Source organism: Bubalus bubalis, chromosome 5 (genome assembly GCF_019923935.1).
Source record: "Bubalus bubalis isolate 160015118507 breed Murrah chromosome 5, NDDB_SH_1, whole genome shotgun sequence".
NCBI classification, from domain to species: domain Eukaryota; kingdom Metazoa; phylum Chordata; class Mammalia; order Artiodactyla; family Bovidae; genus Bubalus; species Bubalus bubalis.
The window spans coordinates 38,521,669-38,545,639 of NC_059161.1; the positions used below are offsets into that span (position 1 = coordinate 38,521,669).

Consider the following 23,971-nt stretch of genomic DNA (forward strand, 5'->3'; position numbering starts at 1 on the left):
CCCATGGACTATAGCCTGCCAGGCTCCTCTGTTTATGGGATTCTTCAGGCAAGAATACTAGAGAGGGTTGCCATGCCCTCCTCTAGGGGATCTTTCCAACACAGGGATCAAACACATGTCTCTTACATCTCCTGCATTGGCAGGCAGGTTCTTTACCACTAGCACCACCTGGGAAGCTCCTGGTAATACTGTCATGTTGGTTAATCACCTTAAAAAAAGAAAATCTATACCCTAACTTTAAATTCCAACTTGGGTTAAGGATTTAAATGTAAAAACAAATCTTATAATTAGTACAAGAAAATCTTGAGGTAGAGCGAGCCTTTCTAAATATAAAGCCAAAGAAACTTTAAAGAAAGGATTAAAAAAATCTATTAACTTCTAACATTTAAAAATGTACATCAAGACCAAAACAAAAACTTCAAACCTAGAAGCATACTATTAACAAAACTGAAAAACCAGATCTATAGGAAATTAATAATATATATGAAAAAGATTTAACAGCCTTAATAAAATACTGTTGTAAGCAATGGTTGAAACATGAAACTAACTACAGCTAGACTGCGTGGCTCAGCCACTTGGTTTCTGCTCTAAAAGACTACCCACCACCTACAGCTACTCGTTACAGGACACGTCCACCGGGCGCACAGGAGCAAACAACCTTCCTGACCAGAGGGGAGGTTGGTGGGGCAGGAGCGCCATACCTCGGAGCTGGGGCTCTTCAGCCACAGCAGTTTGGCCAGGTCGTCCCCAGCTGTGTTGTTGACGGCGTGCTCAAACACCTCGACCTTCTGCATCAGAGTTAGGTGGTCATAGTCCGGAGCCATCTGCACCAAGACACAAGTCTGAGACGAGAAACTCATATCCAGGAAGAAACAAGGCTCTGAGGCCAGGCAGAGATGGGTTCTAATTTCACCATTGCCACCAAAAGGAGAAGGGGAATAAGGAGAAGCAGTGGCCACTCTAACCTGAGGACCACAGGAGGGGCCAGGGCACAAGGGGCAAGCATCAGGCCTTGCCTTGGTACCAGCTTCAGTGTGAATGAGAGCACTGGGAGGTTCATAAACTTTCTCAGTTTTCTCCCTCACACACTACTGAACACCGCTTCCCTGCTTCCCCATTCAGCCAGTCAGCACTCTGTGTACCATGTTAGGATCAGCAGATATATGTTGCCTGATGAGTAAAATACTGTCCAGTCTCATGGAGGGTGATGAAAACCTAATTGCTAGGCTTTAGGATCCTGTTATCTGCTTGAAGACTCATACCATTAATTCTTCATCAATAGCTAATTCCCTTGAATAGATTTTTCAGTAATGGAACAAGGAAAACAGCTCTGTACCAATTCCTGAACTGACTTGCGAGCTTCACCCTCAAGACACTGAAGGGTTGGGTCTGGCAGCCTCATCACATACCCGCAGCATGATGCGATGCTCAATGTTGAGAAGGATCTTCTTTTTCTCCCTGTAGTCCCGGATGAGGGCGTGCAGTGTGTCACAGTGGGGGACCCAGCCGATGAGGCCCGAGTTGGTTGATAATGGAATGACAGCGTATCTCTGGATGCTAAAGCCCATAGGAAAGCAGGGTCAATGAACAGAAAACAGAGCAGACCTTTGAGCCACTCATGGCACATGCAAACTGGTTTTAATGAGCCTGTCCACAAAAGGCTATTGTGGGGCATGTGGTGAGGGACATGGTGCGAAGCATAAAGCCTAAAACACAATCGGGGTTGATGGTATAAAGGTACCACAGTGTTCCCAACCTGCCTAACAAACTCACCGCTTTGGGGGAACAATCCCATGATGACGTCTAAGCCTAAAATGACCTCCCCATTAAACATCCATGTTCTTAACAGAAAGAGGAGTGAAAGAAGCCTGAGGACAGGAAGGCTTATTAGGGCTGTCATTTCATTTGGCGTAGAACCCATCAAATTTGTCGAATCTCCCATCTAAAGGCCATGAAATGTTCCTTTCTGAGTCCTCTGAAGGACTTCCCCTGAGAACACTCTAAAACCAACGGAGAGTCTTTCTCTTTGACATCTTGGCTACTGATGACCTCCTGTCAGGTACAGAATCATTTACTTGGCAAAGGTAAGTGACGACCTGGAAAAGAAGTAAGAAATAACTAGATTTCTCTAGTTATCTAGGGCTGTCTCTGTGGCATCCTGAATACCTGAGGTTTTTCCGAAGAGACGTCGGGTCATTGGCCAGAAGGGTGTTGACCAGGCCGAAGAGCTGCATCACCCGTTCGTCCTGCCGCAAGTCCTCATGGCCCTTCAGGAGGAAGACAAACTCGTGCCCGTTGCTGCCTGCGGGGAGTGAAGCGGGGAGCAGTCAGTGAGGATCAGAGGGTTTCCATCCTGTCGGCTGGGGGACCACTGCTGCATTTGCAGGTCGGCAGACACGTACCATATCCAGTCACACTGTCCTGACAAACGGAAGAAATGTGCCCTAGAATGGGTGAAAAGAATGGCCTTCTTTTTGATGGTCCCCCAGTGAGATGTTCCAATCAACAGTATATAAAGTTTTTTAAAAAGCTCTGTCTTCAAGTGCCAGAGATGGTCACTCTACATGTTACTCCCCAACCCACTCTCTGTTCTGCTCTGACCTTAGAAGCCTGACTCCTAGAGACCACATCCCCTGGGCTCCCTGGTGTACTTGGCCAATGGGGTCACTGGCAGGAGGTTAGAGGGTGGAAGAGGGAGAGGTCAGAGTACCTGCCCCTGACAACTGGCCAGGTTCTGGTTCTAGAAGTAGCTCCCTCCCTTGGTCTGGACCATGGCATCAGGGGATGTCCTCTCTTTCTAGGTTACAGCCCTTGCCGGACTCTGTGCCCTCTAGGTCTGAAGGGCGGGGGTGAATAATTATACACTTCATACTGCTGGCCCTCTTAACTCAGCCATGCTTCTGAAAACAGTCCTTCGTTAAAGTCCCTTTAGGTAGAAGCTGCTGAAAGCTGACCAACACGCATGTTAGTATTAGAAGAGACCAGCCTACAGAAAGACAACCACCCAAGGACCAGCATTCGCCACTGCTGGTGAATAATCACTGTTTAAGAAACGTGAGTACTGTTAAAGGTGCGAGAGCTCCGAGTACCAGCAGAACACTCAAGCCTTCAAAACCACCCTCCTGGTAGCACACAGCACTGTCAGAACTACTGCTTCACTAAGTTCACTTTACAAAGCATCCCCGCAAAGAGAGGATGTGAAGTATAAAGAAGGACACTCCAGCCCAGGTGGCCCTCCTCAACGTGGCCTGTCACCTGCTGTGCTACATCCGCAGCCTCTTCCTCATCGGCTCCCTGACCGGCCCCCTGCCAAACCCACCTCCATGCTGTAGGCCTGCACGGTTCCCTTCCACCTGCACTGGGGTGGGGCTGATAGGCCTCACTTAAGGAAGCACAACAGTAGGAATCAACTAGAAGTCCCAGCAAGGATGTCCTCCACTCGACTCTCAATACATGGGAGAAAGGTTAGCAGTGTGGACAGCAAGCAGTCACGTCAGGAGGGGAGGGGTCCCCCAGGCTGGGAGGGAGACTCAAGTACCAAAAGTGCACGAGAGGCCTTACCCATAAGCGTCAGCTTCCGGGGCCTCTGCTTGGATGTGATGACTTGCAGAGATGGCGCGATGGACTGAATGCGAATGATGGGCTGGTTGGGGTCGTAAGTTCCCGGCACAGCCAGTTCCAGATCCCGGCACATCAGAAGTTTGGGGGAGACGTACTGCAGCTCTAAGGATGTGAGCTGTGAATAGTTACCACAGGGTTTAGCTTTCTGCCTCTGAAATGGTGTTTACATATTTTCAACGGATTGCTAGTAGCCATGACTTGTCCCAAAGTCCGCAGATAGAAGTGGAGCCAGGTGCTGGGGACTTAGTATCAGAATGTTCACAGGCAGCGGAACAGAAAGGACTATAATGACTGGTAACCCTGCTAGAGCCATGAGATCCTACCTGAGGCAGCTGCTTGGAGATTCGTCTGAATACGTGGTAATAGAGGTCCCAGGCTTGGGTGAGGTCCTTGACATTCCCTGATTTCATGTACTTCCTGCACCATTCCTGGGCCTCCATTAAATCTCGACCATATGCCTGAGAGGGGAAGCAGGAGAATGCGCAAGGTGTCACTTGCGTTGACTAAGCCCAACTCTGAGTCCCCAGCAGGCAGCAGAACTGCTCAGGAGGGTACGCTGGCTGGACGGCACTGGCTGGGTTGCTTGGCAGCTTTCCAGTCCTGGAGCCCAACCCTCAGAATGGCTTCTCAGGTAAAGTGAGGTTGGAAGAGAGACGAGATGGCCTTGTGAGGTACCTTGTGGTTTTCTAGTTAAAGTTTTGGAAGGGTTCTTGTAACTTCATGACAATTCTATTTCTGGTGTTTTATATCCTGTGACCTCCCTCCATCAAAATACATTTTATTCAAGTCAGCAGAAAGGTTAGAGGGAAAGGAGACTGCTAAGGACTTTGGGGTCCCATCAGTTCATGTCTTCTACCTGGTTAAAGGATGTTTCCTTCAGTGTCTGGGGTCCCCGCTCCATCATGGCGTGCAGGGGTTCCAGCACCTCAAACATGCCTTTCACGTTCCTCTCCCCAAAGTACAAGCGAGACGCCTCTTCCAGGCCTTCATGCCACATCTCGTGCCAGAGGATGGCCACTCGGATCAGCTCCTCACTCACCTGGATCAGAAAGGGGACAGAGGGATGTATGTGCTCAGGGTGAGCTAAGCTCAGAAAGGCCCGTCTCGGAGAAACAGGAGGAACTCCTGCCATCAGAGGGAGTACATGGCCTCGCCCTGAGGAAGGAAGGCCGTCTCATTCGAGACCTCTGTTTGGTGGCTCAGGTGTCTCATTCGAGACCTCTGCTTGGTGCCTCGAGTCTGCCCGGACTCACCATCATGGCCTGCTGCACCAGGGTGTTGCTGTGTTCGCACATGTTCTTCAGGATTTTGTTGGCTGCGTTGTGCCGGGCTGTGGTGGTGGACTTGGAGGCCACTGTCAGTGGGTAGATGAGGGCCTGAAGCAAGCACAGAAGGAGCGTTTGCAAACGTGTAAAAGGAGGATGATAAGAGCATGGTGCTGACACTCATCCGAGTCTACCAGGCAGGGGCTGTGTGGCCTTGGGCGGAATTTTTTCTTTCCCAGAAGACCCTGGGTCCCTGAGCCTGCCAGCTGGGCAGACCCTCCTGGGGGCAGGACAGGACTCTTGGCTCCCAGGGGCATTTGTGTCCCTAGAGCAGTTTTAGGAAAGGTTGATGGCCAAATCAAAGGTCAGTGGTTAGACAGAAAATTGCCCGGGGTCTCCACGCACCTGGGGGTGGTACCGACCAATGTCTGTGAGAAGCTGGTGGATAAGACGTCCCACCAGGGGCCTTGGCGTATCAATTCTTGCAATGAGCTGAGGTATAACCTGATATTCAGAAAGACACAGTATGCAGCCTATGAGATGTGGAAACAACTCCAGTTATTCTTCTGAGACATGAACAGCTCTTGCAACTGGTTTGATAGATACTGCTGGGCATGGAAATGGTTCATCCTCTTCAGTTCTCTAAAGGAACTGAAGAAAATATGGAGTCTTGACCTTGGGGTTGATCGCTGCTTCCTTACCACTGTATAGTGCCTGCTTCCTTGCTCCTCTCAACACTGCATGATTCCAAGAGAGGCGACGAGCAAGACCTGACCCATCCTCACCTGTACCCAGTGCTCTCACCTGTAATCCAGTGCCCTCATCTCTAACCTAGTGTCCTTACCTGTAACCCAGTGTCCTTACCTGTAACCAAGTGTCAATCTGGATTGCTTTCACCCCTTCCACTAAGGCTTCATTTACATCTGGCCAGTGACCATAATCAAACCATAAGGTGAGGACTCTGGAAAAGAAAAAGGAAAGTCATAGAAACTTTAATTTGCCAGGTTTTGCCTGTTTTGTCATCTTTGAGACTCTTTTGAAGAGAAGTGCTGGCGGGGTCCCAGGTCAGTGGCTCCAGTGTGCTTGGTCCCAGGAGCACTTAGGAGTGGGGTGGTGGTGGCTGGCAGTGCCTGACTGGACACAGACCATCCCCAGGGAAGGCCTATGTCACTCCAGACAACAGGGAGGGATCACCATGCCACCAGTTCACACATCTAAGAGAGGAGTCCATGGATAAGCTTTGCATGTGTAGGAAGAGTTGCCTCTAACACAGCAGCAACTAGTAGACTTGGCACTTAGCTGGGAAACCCCCAGACGCAGGAGGGCTGGACACTGACAGCCTCTGGACTGACCGGCCTGTGCTATTTGTTTGGGCCTCTCAGAGTCACCTCCAAAAGCTGAAGGGATTCTAGCAACACTCTGAGAAAGAGCTGGGCTTCTTCTTCCTACATAACAGGTTACACACCGGAGTCCTCAGGCATTGCTCCTTCCTCTTTGCATATTTCACCCACACGAGTGAGGCCCAGTCAGCTGCGACTCTGGGATGTACTCATGGGGGTGGGGAGGGGAAGAGGACTTTATGGGTGACTCCTGTGACCTGCCCCCGACATGGCCCACCAGGACTTTCCTTCCTGATACCTGAGCGTGTCCTGGAGGTTGTTGCCTCGTGACAAGGAGATGGAACGGAAGAAGCCCTGGACAGCAGGGACAGTGTACATCAAGAGGGTTTTGGACAAATCCTGTTGGAATACACGTATGTTAGTGACACTCCCACCTCAGCTTTCTCATCTGTAAAATGGGCAGAACAGCCCACTAAAAAGCACATCTCCAAGAGTGGTTATGAGGATTAAATCAGTTAATATACAAAAAGCCTTTAGATCAGCATCTGACATGTAGCAAGCACCCTGTAACTACAATGGTGCCCTAACTGTTAATATCTTGGGCTAAGAGTAGCTTCCTGGACAGGGCGGCAGAGGAGGTGGGGCCAAGGCCCTGAACATGCTGATCTCTGGGCTTATCAGCTGCCCCAGAGCTTGAACTGACTGCCCCAGGGGAAGTGGAAGGGGACAGAAAAAAACAGTGGATTCTGCTGGGCTCTGTGCTCAGAGTGGGCTGCAGATGTGTAGGCCACCCCCACACAGGTGCCAGGCATTAGGAGAATGAGCTCAGCTATGTGGGAGGCATGACAAGGACCTCATTCTTCAGCACGGAGGCTACATCAGGTCCCCAAACACAAATACACATACAGAAGTACCGTCTAAACAATACCGGATGGCAAGCCATGCTTTCTGGCTTCCTCCAGGGCTTCAGAGCAGAGCCTCAGGCTCCTGTAAGGCTAACCAGGGCTCCATCCTCAGGGCGCCTGGTGCCTGGGTCAGTCCGTGATAGTGGGGGGTAGGGGTTGGGGGGCGGGTACCTCGGTGACCTTCTTCTGCAGAGGAGACGGGGTAGGGCTGTTCTCGGCGCTCTCAGCCTCGCTCTCGCTGTTGCTGCCCTCGGTGCTGGTGGTGGTGGCAGTGGCCGTGGCCGCTGTGGTGGCAGCAGTGGCTGCATTAGTGATGTTGGCCCCACTGGCGTGTCGCAGCTTCTTCTTCTCGTCGCGGGCTTGGTTCTGATGTTTGTAATGGAGCACAGCCTCAAAGTTCATCACTGCCCATGCATGCCAGGCCTGGGGGGGTGGGATGAGAGGACAGACACAGGGGCTGTGACAAGAGCTGGGGCAGGAGGCTCGGGTATCAAGGGCCTCAAGGGGTCTGAGGCCACAGCTGAGGCTAAGCAAGGGCTGCCCTTTCTTCTCAGTGGTCAGTAAAGCGAATCCTCACTTCACTTCAGCGGAACACTTGGGAATGGGGCGTTTCACTAAGTCCAATGTGATTCATTCATCCTGCGGTGCATCTGTTGCATCAGGGACTTCGGCGGATGACATAGGATGGGGGGGGCCTGTGAAGAGAAGCACGCCATGGGCCTTGACTCAGGACCTCTTCATTTGTTGCTCAAAGACCTACAAATAGGCAGAATGGGACAGGGGCAACGAGAGAGAGACAACGGGAACGCCAGGTGCAGGGCTGGGAAGGCTTCATGGAGGAGGGATTTGGGGCAAGTCTTGAGCCATGCCAGATGGGTGAGGAGGGAATAGGAAGACACAGCAAGGATGTCCTGTAAGAACAGGGATGAAGATGCAGGTGGGCAAGCAGCGTGGTTCACAGAAAATAGACATGTGCCTGAAGCTCAGGACACACACAGGAGGGCATGGAATTCCCAACAGAGCTTTGAAAGATGGCTTAAGGGGCTTCCCTGAAGGTCAGTGGTTAAGAATCTGCCTGCCAATGCAGGGGACATGGGTTCGATCCCTGATTTGGGAAAATTCCACGTGCTGCAACTAAACTCGTGCACCACAACTACTGGGCCAGCACTCTAGAGCCAGGGCTGTGCAGCTACTGAAGCCAGTGCACCAGAGGCCTGTGCTCTGTAACAAGAGAAGCCACTGCAGTGAGAGGCCCGCGCACCACAACCAGACAGGAGCCCCCACTTGCTGCAACTAGAGAAAAGCAAAAAAGACCTAGCACAGCCAAGAGCAAATAAATAAGTACAGTTTAAAAAAAAAAGAGTTTAAGGAAATTCTCTGGTGGTCCAGTGATTAGGACTTGGTACTTTCACTGCTAGGGCCTGGGTTCAGTCCCTGGTCAGGGAACTAAGATCCTACAAAGTATGGCTCTGCCAAAAAAAAAAAGATGGGTTAAAAGCTGGGTTTGAAAAATTCCTTTGGCAGCAGATACAAAACAGATGATGGAGGAGAGCAGAAGTTCAGAGAGTGAAGGCAGAGGTCTTAACTAGGCAGAGAACAGTGGGAAAGGGGGCACACTAAAAGAATAGGCCAGCCATGGAGGGTGACTCGTGGTCACTGCTTGTCCCTCACACCTGGCTGAGGGCCTGTCAGAAATGAGTGGTCAGTGACTGCCAGCCAGAAGAAGCCTTTGGTGCCAACTACTCACACCTCTGAGGGTTTGAGCTGTAGTAATGCTTTGAGATAGCATTGCCTGGTGCACAGGGCATGAGGAAGAGTTTGATTTGGAACTTTGTAAATTTGCGATGATAGCAAGACATTAAATAATCCACTCATAGTTGGAACTTTCTGGATAACTGGTATATTTCTTTGAATCCCTTGCTAAAAACCTTGCTTTAACACAGAAGTGTCCATTTCCCCAGCTAAGCAGAGTAGATGAATCACAATCAACTTCTACTTGATGAATAAGAATCCTACAGTGACCTAGGCTCAGCTTTCCCATACCTTCATTTAATCCACAAATACCTGTATATGTACAGTGAGCTGGGGGGTCACAGCAAACAAGACAGAAAGAGTCCTGCAGGCACGTGGGACTACCATGCATCACTGATGGGAGACGACAGCACAGACTCAATAGGCCCAGACTAAAGCCAGTTTTTTTTTTTTTCCTTTGATTCATTTCTTTCAGAAAAGTTGAAGGAAAGTAATCTGGTTAGGACACAGTTCTAATTAGTAAGGCTCCAGCTGGTCAAAGGTTCACTGGACATATTCTTCCAGTCCTGGACTGAAGCTGTCCTAGAGAGAATAATTACTGCTGCTTTCACAAAATGGGCATTTTTCAGATCAGACTGATACATGCTTAAAGCACGGCAAGAATTTTACTGTAGATGTTTCCAGGGCCTTCAGATGCAGGTTTTGACCCCAGAGGGATTCATTCCCAGAGTATTAGCAGGTTAAAGAGACACCGGAAAGGAGTGGATGACATTTGCCTCACAGGCAGTCTAATCAGGAGGCTCCTCAGAAAAGATATTAAAAAAACATGAGAAAGCATGCTGTCACCGGAGGTGTGTACTTCCAAGACTTATTCCTCTACCAGTCAAGCTTTTATACATTTTCTAGTTTTCTTTATCTTCTTGAAAAATTTTCTATTATATAACAGGATGTTACTCAGAGCTTTCCAACAGAAACAGAAAGTTCAGTTCTTAGATGAGGAGCAGGCAGGGATGGAAATCATAAAGAAGCTGGGAAGGAACAGATGACCCAAGGGAAGATAAAGTTTCAGAGACTACAAGGGAAGATAAAGTTCCAGAGACTACAAGGGAAGTATAAAGTTCCAAAGACTAACTGTGTGTCCACATGGTCTAGGAAAACAAGCTGCTAAGAGTCTGTAAGACTGGAGAGGATATGAAGAAAAGGGAACCTTTTGTGCTGCTGGTGGGAATGTAAATTGATAGAACCACTATGGAGAACAGTATGGAGGTTCCTTAAAAACTTACTAGAACTACCGTAAGAACTACCACAGGACCCAGTAATCCCAAGACTGGGCATATACCCTGAGAAAATGATAATTCAAAAAGAGATATGTACCCCAATGTTCACTGTAGCAATATTTACAATAGCCAAGACATGGAAACAATCTAAATGCCCATTGACAGATGAATGGATAAAGAGGATGTGGCACATATACACAACAGAATATTACTCAGCTATAAAAAGGAACAACATTGGGTCATATGTAAACATGTGAATGGACCCAGAGTCTGTCACACAGAGTGAAGTAAGTCAGAAAAACACATAGCATGTTAACACATATATGTAGAATCTAAAAAATGGTACAGATGAACCTATTTGCAGGGCAGGAAGAAAGATGTAGATGTAGAGAGTGGTCATGTGGGCCCAAGGGATTAGGGGAGGGTGGGACGAATTGGGAAATTAGGATTGACATACATATACTACCGTGTGTAAAACAGACAGCTAGTGCGCAGGGAACTCAGCTCTGCTCTGGGATGACCTATAAGGGGAGGGGGTGAGAGGAGGTCCAACAGGAAGGGGATATATGTACACACATAGCTGATTCACTTCAGTGTACACAGAAACTAACACAACACTGTAAAGCAACTATATTCCCATTTAAAAAAGAATAAAAAGACAACAGCATCTCCACAGCCATGCACACACTCATGGTGTAATAAATCTTTTTCAAGTGAAAGAATCTCTCAATCTTTCTGTATCAGTCAGACCTCTGACTGACTAGCTCTTGGCACTCAAAATCAAACTCATGGTACCAGACCAGGCCACCGAGGCTCTGCGGTGAAGCGTGAGCGCCCTGGGCCACACTGGCCGGCGTCTGGAGGCAGCGGTGGGGAGCCCGGCTCACTCCCGTCTCCGGTTACCTTGTACCAGCTGCGGTCGTGCTCCGTGGCGGCGCTGTAGTACTGCAGGACTTTGGGGATCGTGCTCTCGTTGATGCCCTGTAGGTTCAGCTGCCACTCCCCGAGTTTCAGGAAACATCTGAAAACAGAGAAACAAACCCTATGTTGCTCCCTCCTCAGAAGAGCCGTGCTGAGGATGACATCCTGGGAGCGCAATGGCCTTCCTATGGTTGACTCCCAGTCTACAGAGGCAACATGACTGAACCACCTGGATTCTCAGCCACCTGGAGGAAAACAGACAGGTTTTGGGCACCAATTTTTTAAGGGATGGTCTCTTCTTGCTCTCTGTCAATGCTAACATAAACCAGGTAACTGGCACACTGAAGTCTGAATGGACCTGGCTTCCCCAAATTCATTTCGGTGGGTGGCAGCTGCTGAGAGTAATTTTTCTTATCAATTGCTTTATGGCTTCTCCCTTATTTTCTGGCCGTGCCATGCTACATGCAGGGATCTTAGTTCCTTGACCAGGAATAGAACCCAAGGTCCCTGCAGTGGAAGCATGGAGTCTTGATCACCGGATTGCCAGCAACGTCCTCCTTCATTCTTTGTATGATGAAATTAACAGCTAACGTTCACTGGTTGCTACTCTGTTCCAGGTACTGCTCCAAGTGCTTGACATTTTCTTTCCACTAATCCTCACACCATCCTGTTCTACCCTAGGGAAAAGGAACTCTTACTATCCCCTTTTTATATAATGAGGAAGCTGAGGCACAGAGAGGTTAAGTAACTTATCTAAAGTCACACATCAAACCAGCAGCATTTGAAAGCTAGGAGTCTTAACTTGGAAGCTGGACAGCAGGAGAACAGCACACGGGTGCTCTTGGGCTATTGGATCCTGGGAAAATAAGTGGCAGAGACTGTGCAGCACTGGAAAAGGTGAGAGAGATGCAAGCAACTGGCTGCTCTGGGAGCCTTGACCATGACCATGGGGCAGAGGCTGCTGATGGGGCAGGGTTGGGGTGTGGCAGGCCTGGCCGTAGCGAGCTCACCGGGCCATGAGCTTGTGCAGCTCCTGCTTGTGCTGCTGGTCCTCGGTGGCGATAGCATGCTGGGCTTGCTGCTGCATGGTCTGAACAAAGTGCTGCATGTGCTGGAAGGCATCAATCTGTAGTAGGACAAAGCACAGGGAGTCACTTGGCGTCTGGCCCAACACCAGGGGAAAGGAACTGCCGTTCACCCTCTCCCAAAGAACATCCTAGAGCATGGGGTAGGACAGGGGGTGAGGGCATAATGCTGAGAGATGGCTGGACTTGTCAAGAGGATTCATATTTTTTTAACTCAAGGAGTAACTCTCCTTGGCCAACTGCAATTACTAGTTTAACAAGCCTTAGAAAATCTACTTGCCCAACTTCCCCAAATAACAATCCATATGAAGTAATCAGAAATCACTGCTTAATTCACTATCAATATACTGCCTTGGGGGAAATCAGACTTCTTGGGAGTTGTTTCAGGCTAGTGAACCCTTAGTATTTGTTTAAGACACTGTGTACCCTGGACAGTAGCACAGGAAAAATTATAGTGTAAAAAATCGAATAGATCCGGGGACAAACCACAATGGAAAAGAATATAAAAAACAGTGTGCCTGGTGTGTATGCACACACATGTCTAAATCACTGCCATATAGCAGAAATTACACAACCTTGTGAATCAACTATATTTCAATAAAATACATTAAAAAGATCTGACAGAACCCTCAGTACCCAAATAAGAACACAGAGATGGGGGTGAGGCCCCTCATACATCCAAGTGGAGTGGGGAAGACACTAGCCAAGCATTTAGTTGAACAGGTTGGCTAAGAAGCAAAGGCTTCAGAGGGTCCTCAAGCAGTTCCATCTCTTTACATGATTTTATACAATGTGAGCAGGAGGCATCTGAGTTCATAACAGATAGTGGAACTAGGGAAGAGTAGAGCCAGAGTCAGAAGTTTGGGAGTCAGTTACAAGCCACTTGTATAAACCTGCCATGTCCACATGTACCAGCATCATGATCATAAATGGAGTCCAAACTCTTTAAAGGGCTTCAAGGATGAAGACAGAACACACAGACAGGAGAAGCACAAGTGGGAAAAACAGTGGATTCCAATCCACAGACACAGAGAGGGGAAATGGCGTGGGACAGAAAATGAAAGAGAATATGTATTCTCTGTTACAGGAAAGGAGAGAAAAACCCAACACTTCAAATAAATAAGGTCAAAATGATCTCCTTATAAATTATATAAGGTTTCCTTTCCTTTTTAAAAGTAGAAACATGTTAGTAATGATAGCTCTGAAGGAAAATGAAATTCCCTTGCTTGGGGGCCAGAACCAACCTCAGATACTTTTAATATATAAAGAATTAAGTAATTAATTGGCATCAAGAGACAGAGGGCTTTACCCAGAGGAAGAATGACGTGTCAACGCTTTACCAGGGAACTAATCCACACATGAGGACAGCGCAGACACACACATGTTCTAACACTTAACAAGAAACCTGTCTCCCTCACATCTGCCTTTAGTTTCATTCCTCACCACTGGCTTTGAAAAATGAACTATATTAGCCTCCCACACCTGAGAAGTGTAAGTATTCTTTTAGTTTTTCTTCTATGGAAACTACACTGACTAGACTTAAATCTGATTAGGAAGAGAAAAGAGAATTGACCTCTCATGACAAAGATGGAGGATAACTCTGGGGCTTCACTGGTGGCTCAGCTGGTAAAGAATCTGCCTACAATGCAAAAGACGTGGGTGTGATCCCTGGTCTGGAAAGATCCCACATGCTGCAAGCAACTAAGCCCACACACGAGAACTACTAGGCCTGTGCTCCAGAGCCTGGGAGATGCAACTACCGAGTCTACACACCACAGCTACTGAAGCCTGAGAGTCCTAGAACCTGTGCTCTGCAATATGAGAAACACTGCAAAGAGATGCCCGCACAATAAAGAGTGGCCCCTACATGCCGAAACTAGAAAAAAGCCCGTGTAGGAACAAAGACCCAGAACAGCCATAAATAAGTAAATAATTATAAAAAGACAAAAAAAACCGCCTTCTTTTCTTCATCTCCAGGAAATGAGGAGGGGGTAAAAATGATTCTTTCTCTCTTACAGATAGATCACTCACTTGGAGGATGGGGCTTCTCTTAGGCTGAGTGTGAGCTGGGCAGACTCTTCTGGCTCTTGACTGCCTGGGGGCTTGTGGGCAAGAACTAGGTTCTTGGCTTAGTGAAGTTTCACAGAAGGAACCAGACTGTCTCTAGATTCTGTGAACTGTCTCTTCTAGAAGAACACTGGCCATACACCTATTGCCTGATGTTTTCCTGCAGAAGGGGACCTGCTTTTCCCCATGTCTACCTGACTGAGGCAAGGCAGAGTCCAGTCCTTATTTACAGAGGAAGAACGTAATGCTCAGAGAAGTAAAGTGACTTGTTCAACAGCACAGTTAGTATTAATAATCAGTCTTCTTGGAGTAGCTCCTGAACTCTTATGAAGATGTGGCATCTCTAGCTCCAGGTTTGAAGTTCAAGCACCTAATTTTAAATTGATTTCTAAATTTTTAATCCATGTGGTTTTGTAGTCTGCCTCCAGAATGTGGGCTCCTAAGAAAAGGCCATAATCTGTGAAGTTGGGCTGTAGTCCTATGTTGAAAGAAGCCACTCCGTGGCTGAGATATTAGCCAAGATATTCCTTATGCTTGCCTTCGGCAAGACATTCAAAGACTTGGAGGCTACACATAGGAAGGAAACCAGACTACATTCAGATCCAGTACCTTCTGTTTTTCTCATTTGCCTGGAGGAAGAGCAGGCTTTGAATCAGAAGTGCTCTGGCCTTGGAGGCACACTAAACAGAGACTAAACAAACACGTTCTCCCAAACAACAACAAAAGAGAAAAACCTTAAACTGCACATTTGGAGGACACTCGGGCCATTACTTTTGAAGTATGCCCCAATCAAAGACAGGACCTGGGTGCATGGCTGTGGCTCCCACCCTGGGTGGCATTTAGAGTCACAGAACCCACTACCCACAAAAGAGGTCAACTCCCAGCCACAGTCCAAGGATCTCCCAAGTGGGCCTTCAGCTCAGACCTGACTGCTCTTCTCTCATATCTCCCACAGCCATGGCTTCAGTGGCTGCTCTATGTTCCTTCCTCACCTCAGGGACACTGTGGGCACAAAAGGGAGAAGACAGCTGGGACTCCCTCCTCTGTTTCCTTAGGAGGATGATGAGGAGCCAAAGCAGGTGCTGACGGTGCCTCCAGGATCTACTTTGGGTTAATCACCACCATCAGCCAGGGAGATTGTTTTTAAAAATAAAATAGAAAAAAATCCCACCAGAAGTCACATCTATTTCCCAAGGCCCTGTCTGTAAATAAAGTCAGAGGAATACCACATTGGCTTCAAGATGAGTTTCCTCACTGTTTCTAGCATTACACCCTGGGTGTTGCTGCTTGTGAATCCAAACTGACGAGTAGAGAGGAGACAAGAAGTCTGAAAAACCAAGTTGGTCTTATGAAAGCTTCAGTCTGTTTTCATAAATACACTGCTTTTTTGGGTACTTCTCTTAGGGAAAAAAACAAAACAAAACACAACCCAGAAACCGTGCTTTTTCTGTTGCAGCACATTCTAGCTGCTCATAAAAAAAAAACTGATTACATGCATTGGTTTGATCCATGAGTATACGTGCATCTCCCTGAATGTGATTCACTTTTTGAAATCTGGCCCAAACAGCCTCCCCACGGAAGCAAACTCCCTGACATGGTGGTTTGGACACTGTCTCCTTTCTGGCCTGGAGGAGGCAGTGAGAAGCAGACTAGGCGAGTGTTCTACAGAAACGTGGTCTGCTGCTGCAGTCGGGTACAGACCTTACGGGCGCTCTTCCACATATTTTTCATGTAGGCGTAGGTCACCTGGGGGTGAACCGTTGGCAGAGGATGGTCAAGTTGCCGAGATGGATCAACTCCCAGGAGCAGCACTAAGGTTTTGTGAGCAAGCGCCTTCAAGACAAGGGGTCAGGTTAGACACAGGACTGGAGCAGGAGCAGGATCCCCTCCTCAGCCCCCACCCCAAGGAGGGGTGGGACACTTACCAGCCTGCCACTCTTGCCACACAGGCTTGCGTACTTGAGCCAGGTCCTCATGTCCTCGTGAGGGCTGACGACGAGTGACCGCACCATGAGGATTTTCTGCCAGTCCTCCACAATACGCTGGCAGCCCTGGGATGTTCACAAGTGAGGATTAGATATGTGCTCTGCTACATCTTACCCCCTCAAGGGCAACAGTGAAACCCACCCCGAAACAAAAAAAGAGATTCATTTTTTTTTTTTTTTTTTTGAGATTCATTTTTATAATCTCATATTTCTCAAGAGAAGGGTACTGTGAGTGAACGCCTCTTAGGAACTTTTCAAAATTCGAGAAGCTACAGAGCAAGACCTCTGGAGCCCGAATCGCGGCCCATCCACTTACTACCTATCGTGACTCTGGATAAGTTACTTAACCTCTCTGTGACTGATCTGTAAACTGGGATAAGAACCGTACCAACTTCATGGGGCTATGGTGAAGTTTAAATGAACTAAATTATTTAAATTTCTTTTCTGCATTGTAAATAATGTATTTTTAACTTTTTTTGCCTCAGTCTCTCTGGTTGAAGATGACTATCGCTGACAAAAATTAAAGATGTATCATTCAAAATTTTAAAAACTACTTAAGCGTAAAAAAAAGTTTAAATAAAGTTTCAACTGATATTATTTGAAAGTTGGTGGCATTTATATTCCTGAAATTATTAGAGCCTAAACTTGCACTCAGATCTTGGCCTTGTCTTTCCTCTTCATTTTTTTTTTTTTTTTAAATATCTCAGATCAAAAACCATACACAGAAGGGAAAAGACCTCATTCATTCACACGTATAAATTCTTTTAAATTAAAAACAGTGAACTAATCACTATCAAAAGGGCCAAGTTAATTTTATATTAAAAGACTGTTGAGAACACAGTAAGCCTCTCCTCCTCTACCTTCCTGATAAAAAATCAGATGCACAGACGAATACCGGGGGGACGGGGTTCTGAGATCTATCAATTCATCAGAGAATTCCATGAAACCAAACAAGCTGTCTTCCATGGAGATAGGTCTAAAAGTCTAGCAACAATGGTTGAAGGCTTTAAAATAACTTCACAAATAATTTTTATTTATTTTATTTCTGGCTGTGCTGGGTCTTCGTTGCTGTGCAGGCTTTTCTCTAGTTGCAGTGAGCAGGGGCTACTCTTCATTGCAATGGCTTCTCTTGTTGTGGAGCATGGGCTCTAGGGCAAGCAGGCCTTAGTAGTTGTGACACGGGGACTCCATAGTGTGGTTCCCAGCTGAACAGTTGCAGTGAATGGGCTTAATTGCTCCGCAGCACGTGGGATCTTCCCAGACCAGGGACTGAACCTGTCTCCTGCATTGGAAGGCAGATTCTTTACCACTGAACCACCAGGGAAGTCCAGTTGCAGGCTTTTAAACATGACAGGACACAGACTGAGTCTGAATAAAGAACCCAAGGCAAGAAAAGAACCCAAGGCAAGAAAAGAACCCAATGCAAGTAAGGCTGACCTCTCATACTGTCCCATGGGAGCTACTGGCTGGGGAGTTCAGCTGAATGGATCACAAAATGGCAGTCTTCCAGCCTAAGCAGTTAGTTGAGTGTTCGGACAGCAAGCCATCCATAAGAGCCAAATTCCTACTGCAAAGTTAACACTGTATTTTTAGCCTTTGGACCATCATCTTTCATCCCATTAACGACAATGATTTGGAAAGTTAGAAAAACACAACAAAGTACACTGAGTGACTGTTCTGGTGACTTCTCATCTGCCAGCTTCTCTCACATGCTGAAATCCCTTGGCTCTGGAAAGCAAAAAGTGTCTTCTGTCTCAAGGTAGGAAGGTCATGAAGGCCTAAGGTGATGATGGTATTATGGACACAGTAAAGTCAAACATGGGTCTCCCTTCTCTGAGACTCGTCTAGTCCACCCCCTTCTAAGTCTCTGTCTGGTCAAAGTCCCACTTGTTAGAAGATTCATCAGATCTCTGATTTGGAAACCCTTCACTCCATTACAGGCACTTAAAAAAATAAAATAAAAATGAGGGTGTGGACAAGCGGGAAATTCTGGCTTTGTGGAATTCTTTTCTGGGGTTCAATAGACAATTTTCCACCAAAACATTCACTGGACATTTCATAATTGCTAATAAAACATGGGAAGGAACTGCATGTGCTCATTTCAGAGCATAAACGACTGTGCTCATGGGCGAGCCTCTGCCCCACTCCTTTCCTTTCCAGAGGAATGTGCCCGGAACTCCATGGACAGGAATGCAACTTGGAGTCAGAAGGCTCTGTCACAGCCTGCTGAAAAGCTGGAAGCACAAACTTCGACTGGTCTGGGGACAGAATTTGGAATTAAGTGTGGATTGGATCAAGAGGAAACCGCTGACAATCGAGGGGGGTTGATTACGATGAACAGGGGGACAAGTGCCTTCTGGAGCAGTGAAGGCTTTGCCAATGAACTTCCCTTCTGTCTCCTCAGGGGGTGGGAGAACTGTCCTTTCCAAGAACACTTGAGACTCCTGACTCCCAGGTTGGGAATCGACAGCTCCTCATGCTAAAATGATCAGAATGTACAATGTGAATACTAATGGAGAATCTGGACTAGTCTCTCGGTGAGGGGAAACTTCGGTGGAAAAAAGTTTGCAGAGATTATCGTGTGACTAAGACCTGAGGAACTGTAAACCACAGAAGTTAGTAAATGAAAACATCAGCGCCTCTCCCCCCCCCCCCCCCCCACTGAAAGGTGGCCAGCAAGTGGATTTAGAGCAGTGGATCTCAGCATCAGCCACATCCTGGAATTATCTGGGAAGGCTGGAAAGATACTGATCCTGGGTCTATCCCCAGGACTTTTGTTGATGTGGTCTGACGTGACCTGGGTATTTCAATTTTTAAAAGCTTTCCAGATCATTCTGGGCTTTCCAGGTGGTGCAAGTGGTGAAGAACCCAACTACCAATTCAGGAGACATAAGAGACCTGGGTTAAAACCTTGGGTGGGGAAGATCCCCTGGAGGAGGGCATGGCAACCTATTCCAGTATTCTGGAGAATCCCGCAGAGGAGCCTGGAGGGCTATAGTCCATAGGGTTGCAAAGAGTTGGTCATGACTGATCTGACTTAGCACGTAGTACCAGGTCATTCTATCACATAGCTGAAGTTGAGAACCACTGATTTTGAGGTCAAGATTCTCAACTGGCTGGCCATAATGTCACTTATTTAAGATATTTTCAAGAATTTCCTGGTGGTCCAGTTAGATTAGGACTCATTGTGTCCATTGCAGGGGGCATGGGTTCGATCTCTGGTTGGGGAACTAACAACCCACAAGATATGGGGCATGGACCAAAAAAAAAAAAAAAGATTATTTTCTTTTATTCCCTGAGAAGGGTAAAATGAGGTTGGGAAAGTGGTCATTCTCTCACAGCTAAAGGCTCAGGTGAAAAGTCTGTGGGTGTTCTGCTCTGAATGTATACTGGGCCTCAGTGAGGAGGCAGGGAGTGGATGCCAGCGGGGACTGGAGGAGTGGGGAGGGTGGCACAGGGCTTTCCACCAGGCTCACCTGCAGTCTCTCCCACCAGATCTGGCGGATGATCTCCCGTCGCTCGGGCACAAGTTTGTACTGGATAACCTCCTCCAGCTCAGACAGCATGTGGCAAGAAACCATGGCCTGATGGAAGCAAATCACATTCCAACTTAATACAGCATGAACAATCCAAAAGCCAGGCTTCATTTCAGTCATTCCTTCTGGTCCCACAGGCACACTCCCAGCAGCCTGTGTGTACTCATGAGCCCACTCTGCAAAAAGAACTGAACTGAGCTGGAAACCTGGCACTGCACAGGCAGTCCACACTCACCCCATAGGCCCGGCTGTAGCTCTCTCCCGCCATCGCCGTTAACTCCGCGTCCAGTAGGTCCCGGGCTTTGTCGATGCACTGGAAGAGAACGAGAAAAGCACAGGAATGGAGCTTCAGGCTTGGGAGCTGAGGGGAGCACTGTGATTTTTGGGCTTCCCCACCAGATGCACAAATTCCCTGTTTCACTGAAATCCCAGTGATGAAGAAGGGAAGAAACCTTTTACCTGATTTGAAAGCCCAGATAAAAGCATTCTCTGATTTCTCAGAAAAAACAGAAATATATGGCAGCCAAAAGCTCACCGTCTTAGAGCTTGGGTGACAAAGGAAGGGAGACGTGTGCTCAGAAAGAGAATCACTGTGCTCTCACATCTCAAGAGGACAGCCTGTGGATCCATCTGCTTTGAACTTCTTGCTGGGCATACTGATAAGAACAGACCGTGCAAGCACTCAAATGACCCACCTGCTTTTAAGCACCTTGTCCTCCTAAGAAAGGGTCTCTGAAACTGGCAGAAAAATGCCCGATCCTTTCCAGGTAAATGGGAGCTTTTGTGTCTAGAACGTGAATGGCCCAGGGCTGTTTTCACATAGTGTAAACCAGAGCTCATAGGACTGCAGTCTGAGGCTTCTCTGTTTGATCAGTTAAAACCCCAGCATGGGGAACTCTTCCTTTCTTGAACGTTTCAGGTTAATGACTATGTGCCCGTCCTGGAGTGCTCAGGGCATTCACCCAAGAACCTCACCTAAGACAGTCTGGTGCCCGACAGGGTGGGTGTGATCACCTCATTATTTTAGTCTGCCAGACAGCAGAGGATTTCCAAATAAAGTGCTGGCTTCCCTAGAAGGTGACCAGTGTGTGACATACCCTCACAGCCAGAAGAGGTGGGATTTCTGCTGCAAGGGGCGCACTGCTCTCTGAATCCTCCTTTAGTGGATAGTTTCTCTCCACCATAGGGAACACTAAAGCAACATGGTAAAAAGGAGGCCATGATGACCCAAGAAGCCAACTCCAAAAGCAATCTACATGGTAACTTTCAGAACAGGTGTCCCTCTCAGAGCAGAAAGTGGCTGACGTGCTAGGAGTTGTCTTCTCACTGAGTCTTAAGCTCCTAAGCCATTCTAGCGAGCCCACAGAGCCAAATGCCAGAGCCTGTTTACATAGGTGCCCTGTGCTTAGCAGCTGACTGGGCACCCTTGATTACCATTTCATACTAGAAGGTTTTGGTTACACATAGATTTTTACCTGTTGTGCCAAGGAGAAGAGGTCCTGATGTAGCGCCAGCACGGCTCTATAAAATGCCCCGTCGTGGGTGTCCCGAGGGATCATACAGGTGTACTCTTCCATGCTGTCCCACTGACCTACATGTGCATACACGCACACGCATATACAGAGAAAACATCAGAGTGGTAAGCTTGCTGGGCTAAAGGCAGTATATCAAATAGGCCTTGTCACTGTTACTTGCATTTAGCTTGGGGTTCAAATAGGACAATCTAGAGGCTGATGCATCAGAATCCTGCAGAGAGCCTCTATACTCTGTGAGGCTGAACAAGCCAATTTAACAACATCATAGCTGTCTTCCAAACACAGGCCTCTGTGGCTGCCCCTGGGAGTTAGTTCCATGAGAGATGGAAGGAGCTACATGAGTATGAGCCCACAGGTCAGGAGGGGGAGTGCAGCACCTCATTAACCTAGAGAACTCACCAGGGACTCTCTCAGTGAGACCAAGAGCCTTTCCCCTACCAGTGGAGCATCTCACAGTTCAGTAATACCTTGGAAATTACATTTTCCCGCAAACAACTGATATGGATCATTATCTGGACAGGGGACAGGATGAGACAGTTAACTCGTCTCATGCTGGCAGCACCTTTGCCTCAGGAGGCGATAAATATTTTAAGAGGCTCCATTACAACAGAAAGATGGGCTAGGTCATAGCACAGTAGTCCTGTATCACAGCAGGCTGGGGAAATGGTGGCATCTGGGAACGATATTTGCTTCCCCTGGTAGGGTGAGCATGTCTCAAATGCCAGGATTTCTATGACCATCTGCAGAAAAGACACTGGCTTCATTAGTTGCACGCTGCAGGGCCCCCAATTTTATGAGGCCTTTCCCTGCCTTTCACTCCAGACCACCGGTGCATCCATTCTCTGTGCCTCTGGGCAAAAGTGAATAACAAAGAGTGACTCCTCAGGAAGCAATTCATTTCTGAAAAATGTTCTGGATCCAGCTCAGAGCTCATGAAAGGAGAGGATGTGAGCTCTGTGACTCAGAGGGTGGGGATGGAGGCGGACGTTATGTAACCTTCCTCTGGACTCCACAGGTGCAGCTTCCACCTGGGACACCCACGGACCCTCCCTCTCTGGCCAAGAGTACTTCTGGGACAGACGGATAATCCTCTCTGCTGGGGCCTGAGATCAGAACGTGACACTTTTCTGTGGGGATTAAAAGGAAATCGCTGCTTGAAAACACTCAGGGAGTGAGAAAGGTGGGTGAGTGTTGGGCAGCAAGGAGGAGAAGAGAGAAAACAAGACTATCAGAATGTCTGTAACTGCTGGAGGAAGTGAACAGCATATAGGGACTCATTGTACTATTTACTTTTATCATCGTTGGGAAAATTCTACAATAAAATTAAGAAATCAAGGAGATAGACAGCTGACTTCTTTCATTATTCCTGTGGAATAAAAACATGCTGGTAGAACTCCAGCAATCATACTGGATCATGACACAGAGGCCCCAGGCAAAGCAGAAACGCAGAAAGAGGCTAATGACAATGGAGCCAGAATGCAAACTTCACTAAGCATCTCAATGTTGATGCTTGCGCACTGTTTTCCCTGGCTTCCCTGTGAAGAGAGATTTTTATGCATATCTAACAAGTTAATCAAAGCCATGAAGACAGAAAGGACCGACGGAAGAGGTGGAAGTGGACATGAATGGCTTCACGCTTCTGTAGACCTGACACTCTGCCTACAGCCACAGTGCCTTGCTACTCAGAGGCGAGCCTCCAGCTTCACTGTCCTCCCCATGCCTGGGAGGGCAGCCTTACCTAAACCCCACGCAGCTGCAGCAGCCATGCGGGCCATCTTGGCTTGGGTCTCATCATTAACCAGAGTCCATTTTTCGCAGCACTGCTGGTGAAGCTGCCCCCTGAAGGAAAAGAATTATACAGTCAGGTTAACTGAAATCACCTCCATGATCTGCTCATCTTTCTCTCGAGCCCCTTGGGTTAGCTGGGGGGTTGCAGGGGAACTGGATGATAGGGGCCTGCCTTCATCTGGAAACCTTTAAAGAAAAAGTGCTTTCATGATATAATTGAGAAGTGTCTGGTGATTTGTCGTTTCTATGGCCTGGTGGCTCAGAATTTTCCTGACAATGAGTTTATCAAAGAGAGGGACTGTGTCTAACTCGATGTGACGTGAAATGTCCTAAACATCTGGCCCTCTTTATAAATATTAAATAACTTCTTTCCTATGCCAATGACCTCTGGGCTCTTTCCCTTTGGCAGGCCTACAGAGAAAGCAATCAGAAGAGACACATCTGGACATTCACTTTGGGTTCAAAGCTATAGGGACAATTGGCTCTTATAAGTATTATACAAATGGCTGCAGTCTGAAATGAAATTCAAATGAAATCAATCAGAAGGCCCTACAACGGTCACATCCAGCAGAAATCCAGATGCTGCTTACTCTCGGAATTTTGTACAATTGACTGTGAGTGTAGGTGTCACTAGGAGACAATGAGATGCATTCGATACACAGAGCAGAATCCCTCGAGAAGAGACGTCCTGCTGGCAGTTAAAACTGCTGCCCTCCTATGTGGCACTTCTGAGTGAAAGGAAACAAAACTCTGCTTCTGTGGGAATACGAGCTCCTGCATTCATGTGAGCTTCAAGACACACATGGGCTAGGAGACTCCTCAATCTCTCCTGCTTTCTGAAAGAGATACTGCAGGATATTTTAGCCTGGTATTGGGATTGGAGTCAAGAGAAAA

General features: G+C 47.6%; 1 protein-coding gene across 1 annotated transcript in view; it reads right to left on the minus strand.

Moving 5' to 3' along the window:
* The window catches only part of MTOR (mechanistic target of rapamycin kinase), a 123,315-nt gene that overhangs the window by 10,169 nt on the left and 89,175 nt on the right, over positions 1-23,971 (minus strand). The window contains exons 31-49 of the mRNA XM_025285881.2: positions 23,028-23,128; positions 21,230-21,345; positions 19,990-20,067; positions 19,695-19,802; positions 16,159-16,284; positions 15,935-16,066; positions 12,092-12,207; positions 11,064-11,181; positions 7,303-7,554; positions 6,525-6,625; positions 5,751-5,847; positions 5,292-5,390; positions 4,875-4,997; positions 4,478-4,660; positions 3,945-4,079; positions 3,562-3,736; positions 2,167-2,302; positions 1,410-1,557; positions 702-824 (exon numbers count right to left, since the gene is read on the minus strand). Coding sequence (XP_025141666.1) covers positions 702-824; positions 1,410-1,557; positions 2,167-2,302; positions 3,562-3,736; positions 3,945-4,079; positions 4,478-4,660; positions 4,875-4,997; positions 5,292-5,390; positions 5,751-5,847; positions 6,525-6,625; positions 7,303-7,554; positions 11,064-11,181; positions 12,092-12,207; positions 15,935-16,066; positions 16,159-16,284; positions 19,695-19,802; positions 19,990-20,067; positions 21,230-21,345; positions 23,028-23,128 — 2,467 coding nt within the window. The remainder of the gene's footprint in view (positions 1-701; positions 825-1,409; positions 1,558-2,166; positions 2,303-3,561; positions 3,737-3,944; positions 4,080-4,477; positions 4,661-4,874; positions 4,998-5,291; positions 5,391-5,750; positions 5,848-6,524; positions 6,626-7,302; positions 7,555-11,063; positions 11,182-12,091; positions 12,208-15,934; positions 16,067-16,158; positions 16,285-19,694; positions 19,803-19,989; positions 20,068-21,229; positions 21,346-23,027; positions 23,129-23,971) is intronic.